At 44.2% G+C, this 19,192-nt stretch overlaps 1 protein-coding gene across 2 annotated transcripts in view; it reads left to right on the top strand.

Annotated features, from left to right (window-relative positions):
* The first annotated feature begins 396 nt into the window (after positions 1-396).
* The window catches only part of COL17A1 (collagen type XVII alpha 1 chain), a 53,286-nt gene continuing 34,490 nt past the window's right edge, over positions 397-19,192 (top strand). For both annotated transcript variants that reach the window (XM_049855048.1, XM_049855047.1), the window contains exons 1-11: positions 397-583; positions 6,341-6,403; positions 8,495-8,539; positions 9,579-9,683; positions 10,709-10,840; positions 13,054-13,101; positions 13,607-13,642; positions 14,707-14,754; positions 16,313-16,456; positions 17,764-17,922; positions 18,572-18,643. In XM_049855048.1, coding sequence (XP_049711005.1) covers positions 6,352-6,403; positions 8,495-8,539; positions 9,579-9,683; positions 10,709-10,840; positions 13,054-13,101; positions 13,607-13,642; positions 14,707-14,754; positions 16,313-16,456; positions 17,764-17,922; positions 18,572-18,643 — 841 coding nt within the window. In that variant the 5' untranslated portion in view covers positions 397-583; positions 6,341-6,351. The remainder of the gene's footprint in view (positions 584-6,340; positions 6,404-8,494; positions 8,540-9,578; positions 9,684-10,708; positions 10,841-13,053; positions 13,102-13,606; positions 13,643-14,706; positions 14,755-16,312; positions 16,457-17,763; positions 17,923-18,571; positions 18,644-19,192) is intronic.

Genomic DNA, 19,192 nt, shown 5'->3' with positions numbered 1-19,192 from the left:
GAAGGCATGTATAGGGGAAACAGTTCTTAAATATAAGTCCTGCCAATTTCACAGTATTTCTAGGACTCGAGCAGAGGTCCTCCAAGTGCCTAGATACATCATAAAGCATGGACACTGGGACTTTGAGTATCCCATGATACTAAGAAAGGGGAATAGTACTTTATGGCAGTTCTGCAGCTATAGAAGATAAGAGATAATAAAGTCCTTTACACTGAACCTTTGTTCCCTTTTCTGCTTCCATAAGTGGTTAATCTACCTAGCCTGGCAGGAGAAGCTTTCTGTCTCCTGTAAAGTTTGATTCCTGGAGGTAGATTTTTTTTTTGATCCAGCAAGTGTCAGATAATTGGAAGGGTGGAGTAACGCTGTAAACCATGACACACCTTTGTCAAGACTTGTTTGGCTGCAAAGAACTGAAAGAAACAAGGGGAAGAGAAGGAGAAGTGAACATTTTTGAAAGATCACTCAGCTTTAACACACCTTGGCTGGGTCTGGATAAAAAAAGTGTGAGCCGAAAAACTTCTGGAGAAGAGAGAGGAGGGATTTATCCAAAGTTGCTTCTCATTCCTTCAAAATCTCAAGCTAGGTAAGTAACAGGAGACTTTGACCTTTCTCTTTCTTTCCTGGACTTTGATTTGTGGTTTGCCATTTAGAACTTAAAATGTTTGTTGGAGAAAATAAGAAGAAAGTTCTGTTGTTTCAAGTGTTCTGGTTTTCGTGGTTAATTGGTCCTAAATGATTACTTTGGTTTATGCGTTCTGTTTAGGGTACGTCTTTTAAGGGAACAACAAGAAAGGGCCCATTAGGGGGAAATACAGAGCCAATTAAGAGATACTGGGCTATAGTGGCAAGATTTTTTTTTTTTTTGTATTGTTTACAGTATTGTAAAATGACTTGTGTTAGCTGGTTTTGTTTAGAGTATTAAAAGATCTTATGATTCCTTCTCTCTCAATGTCAGTCTCTCTCTCCTTCTCCTTTAGTCTCCCCTTCTCTCTCCTTCTCCCTTAGTCTCCCCTTCTCTCTCCTTCTCCCTTAGTCTCCCCTTCTCTCTCCTTCTCCCTTAGTCTCCCCTTCTCTCTCCTTCTCCCTTAGTCTCCCCTTCTCTCTCCTTCTCCCTTAGTCTCCCCTTCTCTCTCCTTCTCCCTTAGTCTCCCCTTCTCTCTCCTTCTCCCTTAGCCTCCCCTTCTCTCTCCTTCTCCCTACGTGAAAGCAGAGAACAGCTGAGAGGTGAAGTTACAGTAGATCCTAGGCTAGGGCAAGCCTCTCAGAAACTGCCCCTGCGTGACGAGAAGAGGGGCAGTGCAGCCGGACCTCTGTGCTGACAGGCTCCATTGAGCTGCAGGGCTGGGCAAGCGCTGCTGTTTATCGCTCTCTAAAATTACTGTTCCATAAAGTTGAATCTTCTGAATAATTAGTCCAGAAATTTCCTGAAGTCAAACATGGAAGAGAAAGAAAATTTTGTCTGTGTACACACTCTGACTGGCCATCTTGGGCCCAAAGAAATCCCTTTGGGGTAAGAATCACCAACTGAGGTATCTAACTGGACCATATCCGCTGCTAACTGGCAAAACACCCCTGCACTTTAGGCAAAGCCTCAGGCACATCACTTCTTTCGACAAAACAGCTAATCGGTAGTAACCTAATAGTTGGATTTATGTCTATAAAAAGTAGTGAAATTTTAAAAAGGCATTCGTTTGCAGAGCAGAAATATTTCTTCTCCCCTGTATGTTTTCTCTTAGAGCTAAGGCACAAACCTAAGAGGAAAAATCTAAGTCAGAACTAAACTAAAAGAGATGTCCAGCCTCTGATGGACACCCTTCAGAGATTCAGAGGGGACCAACTCCTCTCGGCCCCTGTGATCAGAGTTTACATGAGGACAATTAGGGTGAACAGAACGGCTTCAGACATGGGTAGAAACTCCTTGGATCAGCGAAACTGATCAGACCTAAGAACCAACCACGTTTTTAGATCATGCCTGACCAAAAAAGTCAATGTCTACATCGTTAGGGTCATTTGCCATTATTAACGAGAGCGGGGCTTAACCAAAACCATTATAAACAAGCCAGCATAATCACAAAGCTAGTCACCTATTCCCAATCAGTCATGAAAATCAAGGGTGCTAAATGCAGCAAGTGGGTAAAGCCATTTCTGGGATGTCATAGAGACAAAAGCCTCTGAGGCAACCAACCCTAGAGTACTGGCTTTGCTGGTGGTCAGACTGCTTGGCCCTCAGTGTTACCTAGTTAATCACCAGTGAGTGGTTTACTCACATTCTGGCAATTTTGTTGCTGGTTTGTTTTAAAACGCAAAAGGGTACAGAGACTGACATGGTAATACCCTGTTGCTATTGAGTCGATTCCAACTTATAGCGACCCTATAAGAGAGTAGAACTGCCCCATAAAGTCTCCAAGGAGCGCCTGGTGGATTCGAACTGCCGACCTTTTGCTTAGTAGCCATAGCTCTTAACCACTGTGCCACCAAGGCAAGAGCTATAAAAATATATTTGTGATTCCTTAGCAGAGTATAAGAACATTTGTTCTTAAACTAGAAAATAGAAAAGCAACCTCTTCATTCTCTTCTCTGTATCAAGAACCAGGTGTTTTATGAATCACTGGAATAAGATAAGACCAATGTGATGGTTTAATATTGACGGCAATGGTTTGTCTTTGTTTTCATGTGTGTAAAACCACATTATCATCATCTGAAGAGCTATAGGTAGATTAACATCATTTAAATGAAGTGGAAAGGGAAAAAAAACTTATAAAAATAGAAAAATGGTTTCAATGTGTGGGATTTTGTTTGTTTTTTGCATAAAAAATGGGATTATTTTTAAATCTTAAAAAGACCGCTACATATGAAATAAACGTGAAGCAGCCCATTAGAACCATAGCTGGGAATTTGTATGTGTTTAAAATTGAGAACTTGAATGATCTGCTCACCCTGTTTCTAGTGAAGTGGCCCAAACATTCAAGAAGTTGATGTCTTTTAATTTCAGTTATGATATTTGATGGTGCTTCCATTAAATAATACTTTTGGAAGATGAGCATGTGGTGACTACTATTAGGAGAGGCAGGCTCAGGCACATACCTGGGCATGGAACTTTCCCCTCCCTAACGCCAGTGCAGAGCCAGTCACACTTTTTAAAACTTCCAGCGCTTAAAATGCTTAAAAAGGGAGTCCGTAGGTCCGTGGAATGAGCCTAGCCCAGGCTTGTGTCTCAATGACAACTCGCTTATGAAAAGTTTTCTCTTTTGTTTGGTTTAAAGGAATTCCCCCAACACATCACTGCCACCTCAGGCTATCAGTCTAGCAGAGGACTTTGGCAAAGCCAACCAAGGCTGATCTGTATACTTTAAAAGGCATGGGAAATAATTTTGCATGGCTGTGGGACATACAGCCATTTGAGTGGCTTCCGGCCCATAAGAAGGCAAGAGGCCCATCTACCTGTACCCACAGGGCAGGTTCATCTGTAGGGTGCCTTCCAGTGAGAAGCCCAAGAGCCCTGGAGGAGCTCATATGATTTCCTAATGGGCTGTCTCTTCCTACCCTCTGGAAATTGAGAAACCCTTCGCTTTTTGCTGCAACCCTGTTGCCGGGACTTAGAGAAAAAATGGGTGCCTAGAAATGCCTATTATTTTTCCCGAGACCAGAGAGAACAAGAACCCAGTTGTCGTGTTTGCTGCCCGGGGATCAAGAAACTTATCTAACGGAGCTCTTATCAGTCAGCCTTACTGGTTACAACTGGAATAAACTCAGCCAGTGGCCAGTCCCAAATTTACAGCTGCCAACAGAAACCTTCAATGAAGGTTCAGAATAGGTGATAACCTGTGGGAATTTCAAGCGCCTATGGACATTCATAAGCAGTTCTTTTCAGGGTAATACTTCATATAAGTTTAGGTGCCATCCTAGAGAGCCAGAGGCCAGGTGCATTTAAATGTTTACTCTTTGAAATGCCTTCTGGTCCACAGCTAATGCCCAATTTTTTTTTTTTTTTTTTAAGGCAGAAAAAAGAAGGGGAGGGGGCAGAAGGGGTCTTTAAAGGAACCAAAGACAATTAATACTTAAAAGATTTCAAAGAGAGTGTCCAGTTGCACATTAGTTTGTGTGACATAAGTCATACCAGTTATACCTGGAAAGCAGATATAGTCACAGGCAAGGGTGACCTTCTAATGAGACTGGACCCCCTTGTTAAACTGTTTGTGGAGCCCCTCCTCTTGGTTCTGCGAAACATGCCTGTAAAGACAATCTGTGGTTCCTCAGATCCAGTCAGAATTTTTTCCATGATGTCTCATTCCTTGCCTAGAGCTGCTTTTAAGAAACAGCAATGAGCAATAAGTTGGCACACTCGACCAGGCCCTGAAGCTAACTGTGCCAGTCTTAGTTAATTCCACCAGTAGTTGACCGGCTTGTTGTATTGTGGTCTTGGTTTTTGGTGGGGAAGACACCCACAGCCACAATATGACTTTTGTGGGTGCTAGACATTTTTGCCTTTGTGGGCCCCTTCCTCTTAAATGTTTTTAAAAAAAATTTTTTTATAACTGCACTGATAAAAAAAAAAAAAAGAAGAAGAATATAATCCAAGTTGGTTTATATTTATCATTTTTCCTTCTGAATTTAAAAGAAATTAAAACATTTTTGTGGGTCCCTAAAAGAATCGTGGACCTACATACTGCACCCACTGTGCCTAATGGGCGAATTGGCCCTGAAGTCACCAGGCAGGGGAAGAAGACTAGAAGAGAGATCTTCAAGCAAGGGATTTCCTGGGCAGAAGTAGCTGACCCCTGAATCTCGAATCCAATTTCAGTTGCCACCAAAAGACAAACTAGGAGGATAGAAATTTAGTGGAGGAGAGAGAACCACAGCAAAAGCCAGGTTTCAAGTCCTTCTGGGACTAGGCACCACAGCAAAAAAGATCCCAACTGGGACAGAGATCCTTGTTGTGCTTTCAGGTGTATTTAAGTCTTAACACCCCTCCACCACCACTACTTCCTCGTACCCACCATGCTAAAGGACATGCTTAAGATCTTGATTATTTTCCTTTTCAGAAGGGGAGCAAGCATGAATGGAGAACACAGACAACACATATGAATATGTATTAACCTATGTATATCTATAGACCTTATACATATTGTCTTCATATATTTTTCCTACTTTTTTCTGTATATAAGCGTATTAGAGCAGATTTGTTATAAAGTGAAACATTCACACCTTGAAACGCATAAAGTTTTGTACCCACGTAGGATATGACAATTATCATGATTTTTATCCTGATTTAAATCCATCAAACATCATTATCACACCCAAACTCTAAATAATGAAACATGAATTTCTTGTATTTATAGAATTCCATACAAAACAGTGAACATTATGGGATACATCAAAATGAATTAAGTGATAACACTAAGCGTCTTGACAGATATGCTTCAGCTATTTATTACCTTGGGAAAAGAATGGAGGTTTTATAGTCAAACAAAGATCAGAGCACTACATCTTCTATGTAAAACCCTTGATGCTTAGCAGGGGGCAGTTTGATCAATTTTATCCTGGCGGGGGGCGGGAGGGGGGGTGGTAAGATTCCAGTACCAAGGACTAGAATCCAAAGTGAAACTATTACATTATTCTCTATTATAACTGATGACAAGAAATGTGTGTCATGGATTGAATTGTGTCACCCCAAAATATGTGTCAACTTGGTTAGGCCATGATTCCCAGTATTGTGTTGTTGTCCTCCATTTTGTGATTGTTATAATTTTCCTATGTGTTGTAAATCCTAATCTCTGCCTGTGGTTAATGAGGCAAGATTAGTTACGTTAAAGAGGATTACGGTGGGATGTAACACCCTTACTCAGGCCACATCTCTGATCAATCCAATGTAAAGAGAGTTTCCCTGGGGTGAGGCCTGCATCACCTTTTATCTCACAAGAGACAAAATGAAAGGGAGGCGAGCAGAGAGTTGGGGACTAAATACAACCAAGAAACAAGAACCAGGAGAACAGCGTGTCCTTTGGACCTGGGGTTCCTGAGTGGAGAAGCGCCTAGTCCAGGGGAAGATTGATGACAAGGACCTTCCTCCAGAGCTGACAGAGAAGGGAAGCCTTCCCCAGGAGCTGGCGTCCTGAAGTCAGACTTTTAGACTAATAAACTGTGACAGAATAAACACCTGTTTGTTAAAACCATCCACTTGTGGCATTTGTTATAGTAGCACTGTATGATTGGGACAACGGGTATGACTCAATTCTAGGCATCAAGTTCCTGAGCCTTGGCTAGAACAATAGGGACACATACTTATTAAAAGCTCCAGTAAGAGGCATAGCTCTTTACGGTTTCTGGGTTTTTCCCACAGGAGGCTATGGTATGGAAGTAACCAAGAAAAACAAACGAGATGGCACTGAAGTCACTGAAAGACGTAAGAGCATCAATATTCTTTTAAATTTACAATTGTTTCATTACAAAATTAATAAAATATTTGGAAACGGTAAATAAATCACCCATAATTTCATCATAACCACTGTATCGCTTTTTAGTGTTTCCCTAAATGGTCTCTTCCCTCCCATAAAATGGATTTTATTGATTTTTACTTTACTATACTGTGATCAAAATCTGTCCTACTTTTTCTTCTAAGATAAAAATTGGCTGCCATTTTGATGGGTAGTTTTCATAACCAGCATTTTTAATGGCTGTATTATATTCCATTGAATGACTTAACTGTTTCCTTATTTAGGGATACAGGAAAACAGAAATCTAAAAGTATAATATTCCAGTTATTGCAGGGGCAAAGTTGGAATGACACCAATGTCATAGTCAAAATCTAAACTAAAAATTGAAAACAGACACACTTCTTTTGTGAAACTGTCAGAGTAATAAATTCTGGGACATTTAAACTGTCCCTCTAGCAACTCCAAGTTAAACCTGTAAAACCAAATCTGTTGCCATCCAGTCGATTCCAACTCATAGCCACCCTATAGGACAGAGTAGAACTGCCCTATAGGGTTTCCAAGAAGTGACTGGTGGATTCGAACTGCCAGTCTTTTGGTTAGCAGCTGAGCTCTTAATCACTACACCACCAGGGTTTTCTAACTCTTAAGTTAGGGAATTTCTTTCACTTACTCTAGGACTTTCATATATCTCTAATAAAAACTCCTGACTCCACAGACTCGGAACTCTCGGTTAGGAAATAATCTATTTTTATGTGTCAAAGAATCTCAAAGGTCTCCGCAATGGGAAGTTTAGTTAAAGCACAGGACTATTTTTCAAATCAAGCTGCCACTTTAGTTTAAAGAACTATTCCCTTTAACGCACTGCGTGCTGTTTCTGCTGTGTTCATAACCCCACGTCCCTGCTCGAACAACCAAACTAACTAGAAAACTGCAATATGAAGAAGGAAAGAGCAGTAGACTAGTATGTGACGGAGCAGCGGCGAGCAGCAGAGCTTAAAGTGACCCAAGATGATCCTGCACCATCTTCTTCCACCCTCTTTACCTTCCATCACCCCTACCAACACTGATGTGTGTGTGCCCACCACACATACAAATACAAGCGGGGAAACACACACAGTACACACACACACACACACACACACACACACACACACACACGGGAGGTCTACTTTTAAGACCGGCGACATCAGCTAGATAAGTACTCCTTTATGTCCAACATGGAGGCAGGGAAGTCACAGCACAAAACTGGCCCCTATGGCTTTGGGAATCTACCCACATCCCCATGCTGCTGCAGCGCAGATGAGAGAGTGACTCAGGAAGAGCCTTTCAACTGGTGTTTTAAAAACACCTGATTCTTTTGTTGCCTCCATAGAGACTTACCATCCCCAAAGTCTAGAGAAACTCAACTTTGAAAGCAAAAGGAACTGGTTCTTCAAGGCTGTCTTTAATGCCCATCTATTGTTGATTTTACCAAGTATCAAGTGTGACTTATCCAGACCTCCCTTCCCTACGCATACGTCTGTTCACATCTCCCCACACTCAGGGGTGGCCCTCAAGATTTTATAATGAATTATGATGTCCTTGAATTGCCCCCAGATGCATGAAGAAGCACAAGGTAATTATCCACTTCACAGTGAGATCAGACAGGATCGTGTGTATGGGTCCTGGCTCGGCTGGGTGACCATTTGGAAGGAGCAGTGCAGAGAAACAGAGGGCCTCAAACAGAAGGGCCTGGTCGCCCTTTGAGGTCAAACCAGACTGGATACAATTGTTGGATGAAAGGCACTGACACCAAGCCAAGAAAACTCACTTTTCAAATCAGGGGGTAGCTACTTCTGGTTCTAAAGGATATAAACTTATTTTCCAGGTACATTAATACCCATTGCTATTGCACAAATTTTACGTAAAGTGGGTCACAGCACATATCTTAAAGCACAAGTATACAAAAATTTATGTTCAGTCTAATTTTATGTGCTTAGCTAATAGATATTAGACCTAGCCAAAACATAGGGATTTCAGTGCATTACATAAGATCTCACCTTTTCTTTGTCTTTTTCTAGTTATCACTGAAACAGTAACTACAAGACTTACATCCTTACCACCAAGTAAGTGACTCTGTCAACAGTTTTCTTCTCAGTAGGTCATGTGTGAAGGACTCCACACATATCACCTTCTCCCTGGCACTCACTCTCCAGTCAAGCAAATCTAAAATATCTGAAATCTTTTTTTTTAAAACAGGTATATTAAGAAATAATTTATATACCATAATATCTACCAGTTTTCCATGTACAATTCAATGATTTTAGTATATTTATAAAGTTATGCAACTAGTACTACAAACTAATTTTAGAACATTCCATCACCCTGAAAAGAAACCTCATGGCCGTTAGCAGCTACTGTGCATTTCCCCTTTCTCTCCCCTCGCTTCCTACCCAGTAAACCCAGTGCCTCACTTCCTAGACACCACAAATCTATCTACTATCAGTAGGTCTGCCTGTTCTGGACACTAAAATATCCGGAATCTTATCCAACCTGAAAATGAGCAGAGGGAAGTGGGGAGAGAACAACCAGACAGGGCTCTGTTTGAGTCCCCCCTTTTCCAGGATGGTCCTGAGATTAAATGGATTCTGTAATTAAGAGATCTGGCCCCTAAGGCTCCGCCCAGGGAGCCTGGCTCAAAGGTGGTACAGGGAGACCGCCCATCAGCAGGTGAGGTTAGAGAAATGATGGGCTGCCAGCAATCCAGAGCTGTCTCTGGTCCCTGTCTTGGGCTGTGTCTGGAGCACTGACCAAGCATTTGAAAAAAGCAAGCTCAGCCTAGGTCCTGGCCTAAAGGAGCTTTTCATCACTCAGCTGCCTTTCCTAATATTTAAACTTTCCTATTGAGGAACTTACTATGCTCTATCCAGAAGACTTTTTTAAACATGGTAGAGTAGTCGCTCTTGACATTTATATTAAAAACAAAGGAAACTGGAGCCTGGCAGGTTGCACCTTGCAGTATAGGACAAACAACCCTGGGAAAAAGACCCCAGACCGAGAGAGTCCTTGGTGAGAAGTGAGGGAAGACTTCCCTGGGCCAGGGACAAGTTGTTCCACTGGCCTGACTCCATCCTTAAATTGACACTTGCTTCTCATTTCTGGCAGAAGGGGGGACCAGCAATGGCTATACTAAGACGAGCTCTCTTGGTGGAGGGAGCCGAATGGAGAAACAAAGCCTGATACACGGCAGCAGTGGCTACATAAACTCAAGTAAGTGCCTGTTGGTGAAAGGGGATACAGACAAGGAGAGAGCAAGTCCTGCAAAGGAGGGGGGGTAGGCAGTGCCCTGAAACAGTGTCAGGAGAGGGACTATCACAGCAGCTTATCATCCATTTCTGTAAGCCTCCAAACGAAGAACAACCCAGGGAGGGTGCGACTTTTACACCATCAGTGTTGGAAGCCTGCTTAAAATGTGATCAACTTCCACTAAGTCCCTAATAGAAATAACAATAATGAATTAAGAAGGCTTCATGGGGGTGACTGTTTTCCCACTGAATTGCTCACTTTAAGTCATCTCTATAGAGAAGTGTGTGCATGTCTGAGGGTTTACAATTTGAATTAACAACGACCAACAACAAAAGAAACTTGATTGGGCTACTGTTCTAAGGGAGTCAGTGTGCAAGTTTCCACTGGGCAAGCATCCAGCACAGGTCCATTGTTCTCAATACAACACATTCTTTCATGGTAGCTTTCAAACTAAAACAAAACAAAGCGATGCAAAGCAAAACAAAAAACAAGCACACACACAAACGCAATCCCTGAAGCCATTTTTAAAACCTTTAGTGTGAAACTAATGGAGAAGACCCAAGACATAAACGGCCAGATTGACCAAAAGAAGCACCTGCCCTTACCTATTGTGGAAAGCTTCCACGTTTGGTTATAGTCTAGTCCACCCGAGCAGTAGTCTACAATTAAATGCTGGGTCCTCAAGAAAAACCCTGCCAACTCCTCTCCATTCCCACACACTGTAACCAACTACATAAAGGACATCCTGCCTTTCAGTGGTCTGTTGGGGCAGGGCAATAGCAATAATGCTACCTGTCCATGCCTGAGCAGCCATGGCAACCTTGACCCTTTCAGTTGTGCTCTTCTGACCTCCTTTGGCCCCTCCTATAGGGCCCTCATATAGTCATGGGCTGCCTGCCTGTACTTGATTAACATAAATGAATTTCAATAGCCATTTGATTCATCTCTGATGAAGTACTATGAGGATTTACGCTTTTCCCCACTTGTAGGTGGAAGCACAAGAGGCAATTCCTCCACGTCCAGTTACAGGAGAGCTCATTCACCTGCCTCAACTCTGCCCAACTCACCAGGCTCAACCTTTGAAAGGAAAACTCACGTCACCCGCCATGCAACATACGAAGGTATCAATCCCACAGACCTTAGAAGAGACCCATTCTCTTCCCCAAGTAACTTCACTCATCCTTTGAAGACTCAAGTATTGGCTACTTGTATTCACCTGTGTCTGCCCCTTTACCTTTCTTTCCACTCTTCCTTTATTTATTTTATGGACTTACTTTACTTGGAGATTTTCAGTCATTCATCCATCCCTTTATTCATTCTTCATCCAACTAGTATTTTGTCAAGTATCTACTATGTGCTTAATACTGTGTGGAATGTCTTGATGGATGCTTAAATGAATCAGACATGGATCTTGCCTTCAAGGCACCTATAGTCTGATAGACAAGTTAAAGTGATAAATATAAAACTGTAATGCAAAGTAGAAGGGGGTTATTATTTTCAGCTGAGGAAATCAGGAAATACTCTGTGGAGGAGGTGGCATTTGAGCTGAGCTGTCATGATGTGTAAGATTTTGACACTCAGATGGAGGGATGGGTAGGTCAGGCTGAGGGAGCAGCAGCAGAGCAAGAACTGGCAGGGCTTGAACAGGGAGCAGCAGCAGGTACTTACGTGGACAGGAATTAAATGCCAGGCTAGGATGTTTAGGCTTTATTCCGTAAACAATGGAGAGCAAAAGAGCCAATCATATTTAAGGTGCAGGACTAGAACTCTGGAAGCCATGTACAGGATGGACTGGTAGGAAAGAGACTAAACACAGAGTGACAAGTTAGAACACACTGTACAACAGCCCAAGAGAGAGAAAATTTGGCCGGGACTAGAGTGGTGTGGTAGCAGAAGCCCTGGTGGCAAAGTTGTTAAGAGCTCAGGCTGCTAACCAAAGGGTCAGCAGTTCGAATCCACCAGCCACTCACTCCTTGGAAACCCTATGGGGCAGTTCTACTCCGTCCTATTGGGTTGCTATAAGTTGTAATCGACACGACAGCACACAACAACAACAACTGAGTGGTAGCAGTGGGAGTGGAGAGAAGGAGCTGGAGATTGAAGGTATGGTTAGGTAGAATTGACATGTTTGGCAATTGATTAAATTTGGGGGAAAGGGAGCAAATTGAGCCAGGTATTCCACTAAGGTTTCAAACACAGGTGGTTGGGCTCATGGTAGTGCCATCAATTGAAACAGCAGACTCCACATGGGTGAGTGAGCTATTTTATCCTGAAGTAGAGCGGAGGTGACAAGCAGGTGGTGGGATGTGTAGGACTTGAGCTCTGGGAAGAAGTCAGGGCCAAGATGCCCAGTTGGGAATCATCCATAAAGAAATTAGCAGAAGCCCAGGGAATGAAGGCGTTTCCAAGGACAAGAGTATAAAAGCAGAAGGGAGCAAAAAAAGATAAAGCTGGGGAAAGGAGAAAGATGAGCCAGAGACTCCAACGGGAAAAAAGAGTGAGTGATGGTCTGGGGAGACCAGAAACATGACTCCTTGTTGAAGCCACCGCAGGAAGTACTCAGGGTCAGGAAGGAGGGCTTTTGGGTTCTGTTGCTACGATTCCTGGGGTTCCTAGTAATCTGCAGGAGCCATTTTAATGGAAAACTGAGAAGCCAGGTGGCAAATGGGGTTTAATAGTCAGCAGAGATGAGTATGTCCTGTGAGGGAGAGCTCCCAGTAAATTACTTAGGTGAGTTGGAACCCCAGACCCAGGGATGCTGGCCTGCTATTTCAGGAGGAGAGCTGCCAAAGGGTGTTTGGAGCCTAAAATCCAGGCAAGTTGACACTGGCCATGCAGTGTCACCACAGTGCTTTCTGATGGTTCGTCCTGAATGGGGGCTTGAACTTCATTTTAACGAGGTCCATGTTCAGGATGACCATCCCAAGGTCAGGGGTGTCCCTCAAAGTTTATTTGATGGGGAAAGTCACCTGACTAGCTTCAGTACAGGCCAAACGCAGTTGAAGAAGCAGAGGGGAAAAAAAGGAAGAAAAGAATGAAGGGAGGGCAGGTGGGAGGGAGAAAGAAACCTCTGGCTTTCCTTTGTTCGTACCTTGTCCCACTGGAAATAGACCAGTGAACATAATAATGAAGTTACAAATGAATCCAAATAGGCAAGTCATGTTTTAAATCATGCCCTGGTTCATTTGAAATGTCTGCTGATGAGCACCTCTCATTTTCCTCCTAAAACACCGAGGGCTGTGGAGGTTAAGAAAGAAGCAATCGGCCACTACCCAGCCTCTTGAAAGCCTTATAGGCCTAGGTGTTCATTTGTACTGTCTTATCCTCTCTCCAGGGAGCTCCAGCGGAAACTCTTCTCCCGAGTACCCTCGGAAGGAATTTGGTATGTCCTTTCCTTATCTTGTGAAGAAATGGTCAGATGAGGCCCTGGGAAAATGCCTAGGGGGTTAGTGGACATCATGAGTTAAATGGATTCTACTAAAAGAGTTTGACCTCTGCTGAACTCTTTTCCTTTGCTTTTTATCCTGAAACATCTTAAGGGAACTGTCAGCCACATTAACTTGCTGTCATAAGCTGGTGACACTACTGAGATAGCAAGTTATTTATGCAAAGCTCAGGCTTAGACAGATATGCCCCTACAGCCAAACAAACAATGCTTGTGGGGATTTTTCCTTCCACAGGATTCACAGAGTCCTCCCAGCCATGAGGACCAGTGTTAGAACACACATTTATTATTTATTAAGCACCCACTACATAAAGGCTGCTATCTGGATATAAACATACCGTGAAAACAACCCTCCCAAATATTTCTACCTCCATGCCCAAAATACTCAGCATGCCACCTCTTACATATGCCTAAGATTATTTTTTGTTTGTTTGTTTCTCAGCATCTTCTTCAACCAGAGGACGGAGCCAAACACGAGGTAAGCTCCATCTCTGGGTTCAGTTCAGCTCATTCAACAAGTATTTTCTGAGCAGATGCTCACATGTCTAACCTTGAGCTAGGAAGTGTGAGGAGGACAGGAGAACAAATATGGCATGGTTTCTACCCTCAAGGAGCCTACAGTATCCTGGGAATATTTTGCTGACTCTATCAGGATGGAAAGGGTAGTATTTGATAGTGATCTAAACATGTGGACACAGGACTCAAAGCCCATGGCAAATGATCTGGGAAATAGCTTGTTGTGCTATGGATTATCTAGAGATGAGTACCATGTCTAGTTTCACTTCTAGTCTCCTGGTTGACTTTAATGAGATGTGCTTTAATTGCCCTTATGCAACAAAACTTGAACAAAACCCCTTCTTTTTCAAACTATTCCATGAGACAGACAAAGGTCTCCATGACAGTTTCACAATTTCCCCATCTGTCTGTAGACAGGGACACAGCAGAGAAATGCAGTCCTGGGAAAAGCTGCCCTGATGAACTCGAGTGAGGGTGGCGAGGAGCAGCATGTGAGGCTGTGCTAAAGAGCTTGGGGATTTCTCGGATGACCAGCCCATACTTTCTGCGGCCTTCTTCTCATCAGTAACTTGATAGTTAGGAAAATACCAAACACCCACGTTTTAGGCTGAAAGTTCAAAGATACCGATTCTCCAACTAAAGCTAACTAATAACATTAAACTATTAACTCCCAGCCCTTCCCATTTCTCAGAAGTCCAAAATGGGTAATTAAATGCTCTAGATTTTCTAATTCTGTCTCCAGTGCCAGAGACACCAGGAGGCAGGACAGAAACTTGTTTCTGCCAACAGTGAAATGCCTAGTGGGGAGAAGGGTTGGTCATTGTTGATTGAAATGGCGCCTCCTTGGGATTTCATTAGAATGTCTCCATGCGGCTGGGAGGTCTGGGATTGGCAGCACTCTTTCTGGGCACACAGAGGTGTCCTGTTCTCAGAGCAGCCCAAAGACTTGTCTGCACTCACCTCAGTGCTGGGGCTGTGATCCAAGCTCCTTCATTCACAGTCTTCTCCACCTCTTCCCTTGTACAGAGAGCGAAATCCGAGTTCGACTGCAGAGTGCGTCCCCATCTACACGATGTAAGTGGTCATTATCCTGCTGAAAGGAAAGACTCCAGGGCTACCACCTAAATGCTAAAGCTGTGTGTGTGTGTGTGTGTGTGTGTGTGTGTACACGTAAGCGTGCACGTGCCCATACGTGTGCATATTCACGCCATCATAAAACATTCTTTAAGGGCCTTTTGTGAATCAGACCCTGTGCTGTGGGTAAGGAGCTGAGTAGGTCACAGTCCCTGTTGCCTAGTAGTTCACAGACTGATGGGGAGACAGTAAATCAACCACCCATCACAGCACAGCATGACAGAGGTCAGCTCAGCATGGGAAGGGAGTACTGAGGAGTGGCTCTAAAGCAGCCTGGGAGATGGGAACTAGTGCAGGGGGCCGGAGAAACCTTCCTGAGATGGGTGTCACTTGAGTAGAGGCAGAAGGGCAGATCAGGGTTAGGTGCAGGGGAATGAGCCAGCTTGAGGCATCTGAGGAACAGGGAGTTTGGTGTGGCTGAAGGGAAAGGAGCATGAGGGGACACGATAGGATACTTCAGATCAGAGATGGGTCAGAAGCCAGAACATGAGAGGTGCTGTGCCCTAAATATAAAGAGTTTGAACTTTATCACAAATGTCAGGGATTCCCCAGTCTCAGTCCGTTAAATATGTTAGACACCTGTTGTTCTTGTTTGAGGCTATTTGACAACATTTTGAAATGAACCAAATTTTAGGGCAGGAGCCAAGTACAAGGAGTAGGAGAAAGAACTCGGTCAGGCAGCTCACGAAACAGACTTGGGCTTGTCCAGAAAGCTCAGGGCCGGGGGTCCTGGGAGTTGACTCCAGGCCTGAAGTTTTCTCACCTGAGTCCTTCCAGGCTTGGGGGTGCTGAGCCCAAGGGAGGGAGTGTTCAGTGGGGGGACTTACACAGCACATGTTGCCTGTAAATCTGTTCGTCCCATGTTACCCTCTGCCCTTGCTCAGTGGCACTCTACTCTCAAGTCAGCCCTGCTTTGGGAGCTTGTCCTTCCACTCCACCCAGCCATACGTAATATTGGCCAGATGGACTTCAACTTAAATCCCGTGAAATCAGCATACTGTTTAAGAATTATGGGCCACAAATTCCTCTGACACTCCCAGGCATACAAGGTCAGGGACCTGCCACTGGAGAGGTCCTGTGCAGGGGGTGAGAGATTATTTTTGAATCATTCATTTCAAGGGACCTGGTTATTTAACTGCCCTGGATATAAATCTCCATCTTCCTCTCCTCCTCCAATGCAGAATGACAGTGTCTTCCAGCCACGGAATCATCCTTGTGATGTCTGATAAGGTCTAATTAGGAAATAGCTACTAAATACTTTGACCTCCTTATGAAAGGCCTGTATTTACGGGCCATTAATATTACAAATTGCCAGGTTGATAAGTGCTAGAAATTGGCAAAATGCAAAGAGTATAAGGCTAGCCAAAAATGTCTCAGGGCGTCAAGCAGATGGCGTCCTCCCTAATATTCACAGTGTCATAAATTTGCCCCCCACCTCTTGCAGGTACACTCAGGAAGGGATCCTAGGCCTAGTGGAAAAGTCTGGGTTCTTTTACAGGGACAGAATTGGATGATGTTAAGCGTTTGCTCAAGGGGAGCCGATCAGCAAGCACGAGCCCCACACGGAACTGCTCCAACACACTCCCCATCCCCAAGAAGGGCACTGTGGAGACCAAAACAGTGACAGCAAGCTCCCAATCAGGTAAGTCCAACAGCCTGGGCTGCAACGGAGGGAGGGAAGGGAGCAAGGTGGCAGGTTTGCCCTGGCCTGGGAATTCAACTGTGCCCTGGCAGGCCTTTCAGGCTGTGGCAGAGACTTCACAAAGCTCTGAGCATCTCCTTTTCAAGCAGCATGAAGACGCAGCCCGTGCCTTTCTTACCTCTGGTCAACCATCCCATCTGCACTCTGTGACTTGCCTCTAGATTCTAGGGATTTCTATACTAGGAGATCCTTGACAGTAGAATGTGTTGACCAGGTTCCCCAAATGAAGAATTTGGGCGAAAGTTGTAGTATGTCTATTCGTCCATTCATTCATTCAACAAATATTTATTGCATGCCTACTGTGTGCCAAGCACCAGCACTGAGGAAAAGCCATGAACGAGATAGACACAGTCGCTGCCCTCGTGGAGACGAGAGTCTCTGAGGGAGGACGAACAGTTAACCAAGGGATCACAGTCAAGTAGGATGAATGTTGCTCGGCACAGATATCAAGGGCATACCAAGTGCAAGGTGGGTTCTGTGGGAGGCACATCTCCTTGGAGGGAGATGAGGAGAGAAGCCAGGTTTGCTTCCCATTCATGGCTGGAAAAATGTGATAGACCATCATTGTCCATTTGTTTTTTAATATAAAACCAAAACCTTGGGGCACTTTATGACCTGCATGGCTAGCTCTCTCTCAAATAATGAATAGGCAGAGCTGGCTTCAGATATGAAGAAGTGTGAAACTCCCTCACAGGTACAGAGTGCCCCTTGTGTCTGGTTGGCACACAGGAATATTAAGGTGCCATCCCTGTCGTGTGGCCTCAGAGCTGAGGGCAGGACATACATCCTGCACTTGCCACAGTGCCTAGAATTCTACTGTAAGTGATTTGCCCCTGGGGTCTCATTCACTGGTCCTGAGAGAGGTGCTCCTTGGCAACTTTGAAGGTGGGGGAGTCAGCAATGGGTTAAGAGTAAGACCATGCGTGGCAACAGCACACCAGGAGGTGGGAGAGGCCCTCAGAAAGAGAAATGGGTGGACCCCAGGGCAAAACTTAGCTACCTCAAATCTCACCAAGAGCCAGCAAGAATTTCTAATTCAAGAGATCAAGTTTTCACCAGCTCTGAGAATTCAGGCAGAAGTGGGATGACCAACTGCATGGTTTGCCAGGGACTGAGGGGCTTCCCGGGACATGAAACCTTCAGGGCTAAAACCAGGAAAGTCCCTGAAAACTGGGACAAGTTGAACCCCCCGAGTGCAGAAATGTTGGTTTTCATTTCACTGCCAGTGTGCATGTGTCTGTTTCCAGTGTCAGGCACCTACGAAGCAACAGTCCTGGATGCCAGCCTTCCCTCTCATGTGTGGTCCTCCACCTTGCCTGCGGGGTCCTCCATGGGAGCCTATCACAACAACATGACAACCCAGAGCTCATCGCTCCTCAACACCAATGCCTATTCTGCAGGATCGGGTAAGTGGCGCTGCACACCTCCTCCCATCCCTGAGACTTTGACACCTTTTCCCCTGGAACTGAATGACCCCTCCATACTATAGCATCCCCAGGGCTTACTAGAGAAGCTTTTTGTAGCCAGACTGTCCCAAGATTCTTCCCCTGTAACTTCAATTCAATTCAACTCAATCCAATCTATAAAATGTTTCTACTGGTAGGTCCCCTATGGAAAGGAATATATAATATACCACAGTGTATCGGAAAAAATGTAGTAGAAAAGAACACTGAAATTGAAAGCAGAAAACCTAGTTTTACTCCACATGAATCAACTGTGTGGCCCTGAACAAGTCATTTCACTTCTCTGGGCTTCAGGTGCCTTCTCTGTAAAATGACAACACTAACAACCAATAGCATTTGGCGGGACCCAACATCCACATGAGGTCTTACCATTCCAAGATCACTCCTTGGCTGTGATTCAAAGTCCACCACAACTAATGTTTGGCTCTCCGTTATAAGGCAAGAGACTAAGTTTATCCCGAAATCGAAAATTTTACAAAATGTAAAAAATCAATCCTGGCGTCTGTTCTGGCTCTCCCATGGTATCTCCCATGGTTTTTGTCCCTGCTCTGGGCCGGACATCCCTCTCACCACTCTTTCTTCTCCCCTGCAGTCTTTGGAGTTCCAAATAACATGGCGTCTTACTCTTCCACGCTCCACCCCGGACTCAGCACCTGCTCCTCAGGTCAGTGCTCACCACCACAAGTCGCCCTTTCTAGGCTATTGGCTTAAAAATAAAGGCTGCTGTCTCCTGGTGAGGAAAGGAAGTGATTTCTAGAGAAGTCATCCTTTCTGCCCAGTAGCATGCATGACTTTCCTCCACGCACACTGCAGTGCAGAAGCAGAGGCCATGGGCTGCATTTAGAGAGCAGAAAGCATAGATTCTGCCTGTGGTCATAGATAGATCTCAGTACCTCAAGGGAAAGCTCTAAGGAGGTGGACAGAGGGAAGGGGGCCCAGAGACCAGACTTCCATACTTATTATGGGCTGGTACCTTTAGTTTCTGTGAGAGTTGGAGAAATAGAAGCAAAAGGCCTAAGTGAGTAATGTCTCAGGACACTTTCAGGTGAAAAACATTGTTAATTTAGAAGGATTTTGTGTCTTTTAAACTGAAATAACCAGTTACAAATATAGCAGTTATAAATATAGCTTAGCTTCTTTTTCCAATGCAAACATACGCCCCTTTAACAGAAATATTTATTCACTGTGTTTCCACACACATTGTAATGGACTG

Source organism: Elephas maximus, chromosome 16 (genome assembly GCF_024166365.1).
Source record: "Elephas maximus indicus isolate mEleMax1 chromosome 16, mEleMax1 primary haplotype, whole genome shotgun sequence".
NCBI lineage: Eukaryota > Metazoa > Chordata > Mammalia > Proboscidea > Elephantidae > Elephas > Elephas maximus.
The sequence above is the reverse complement of the archived record's forward strand: the minus strand, read 5'-3'. Positions and strand labels throughout refer to the sequence as shown.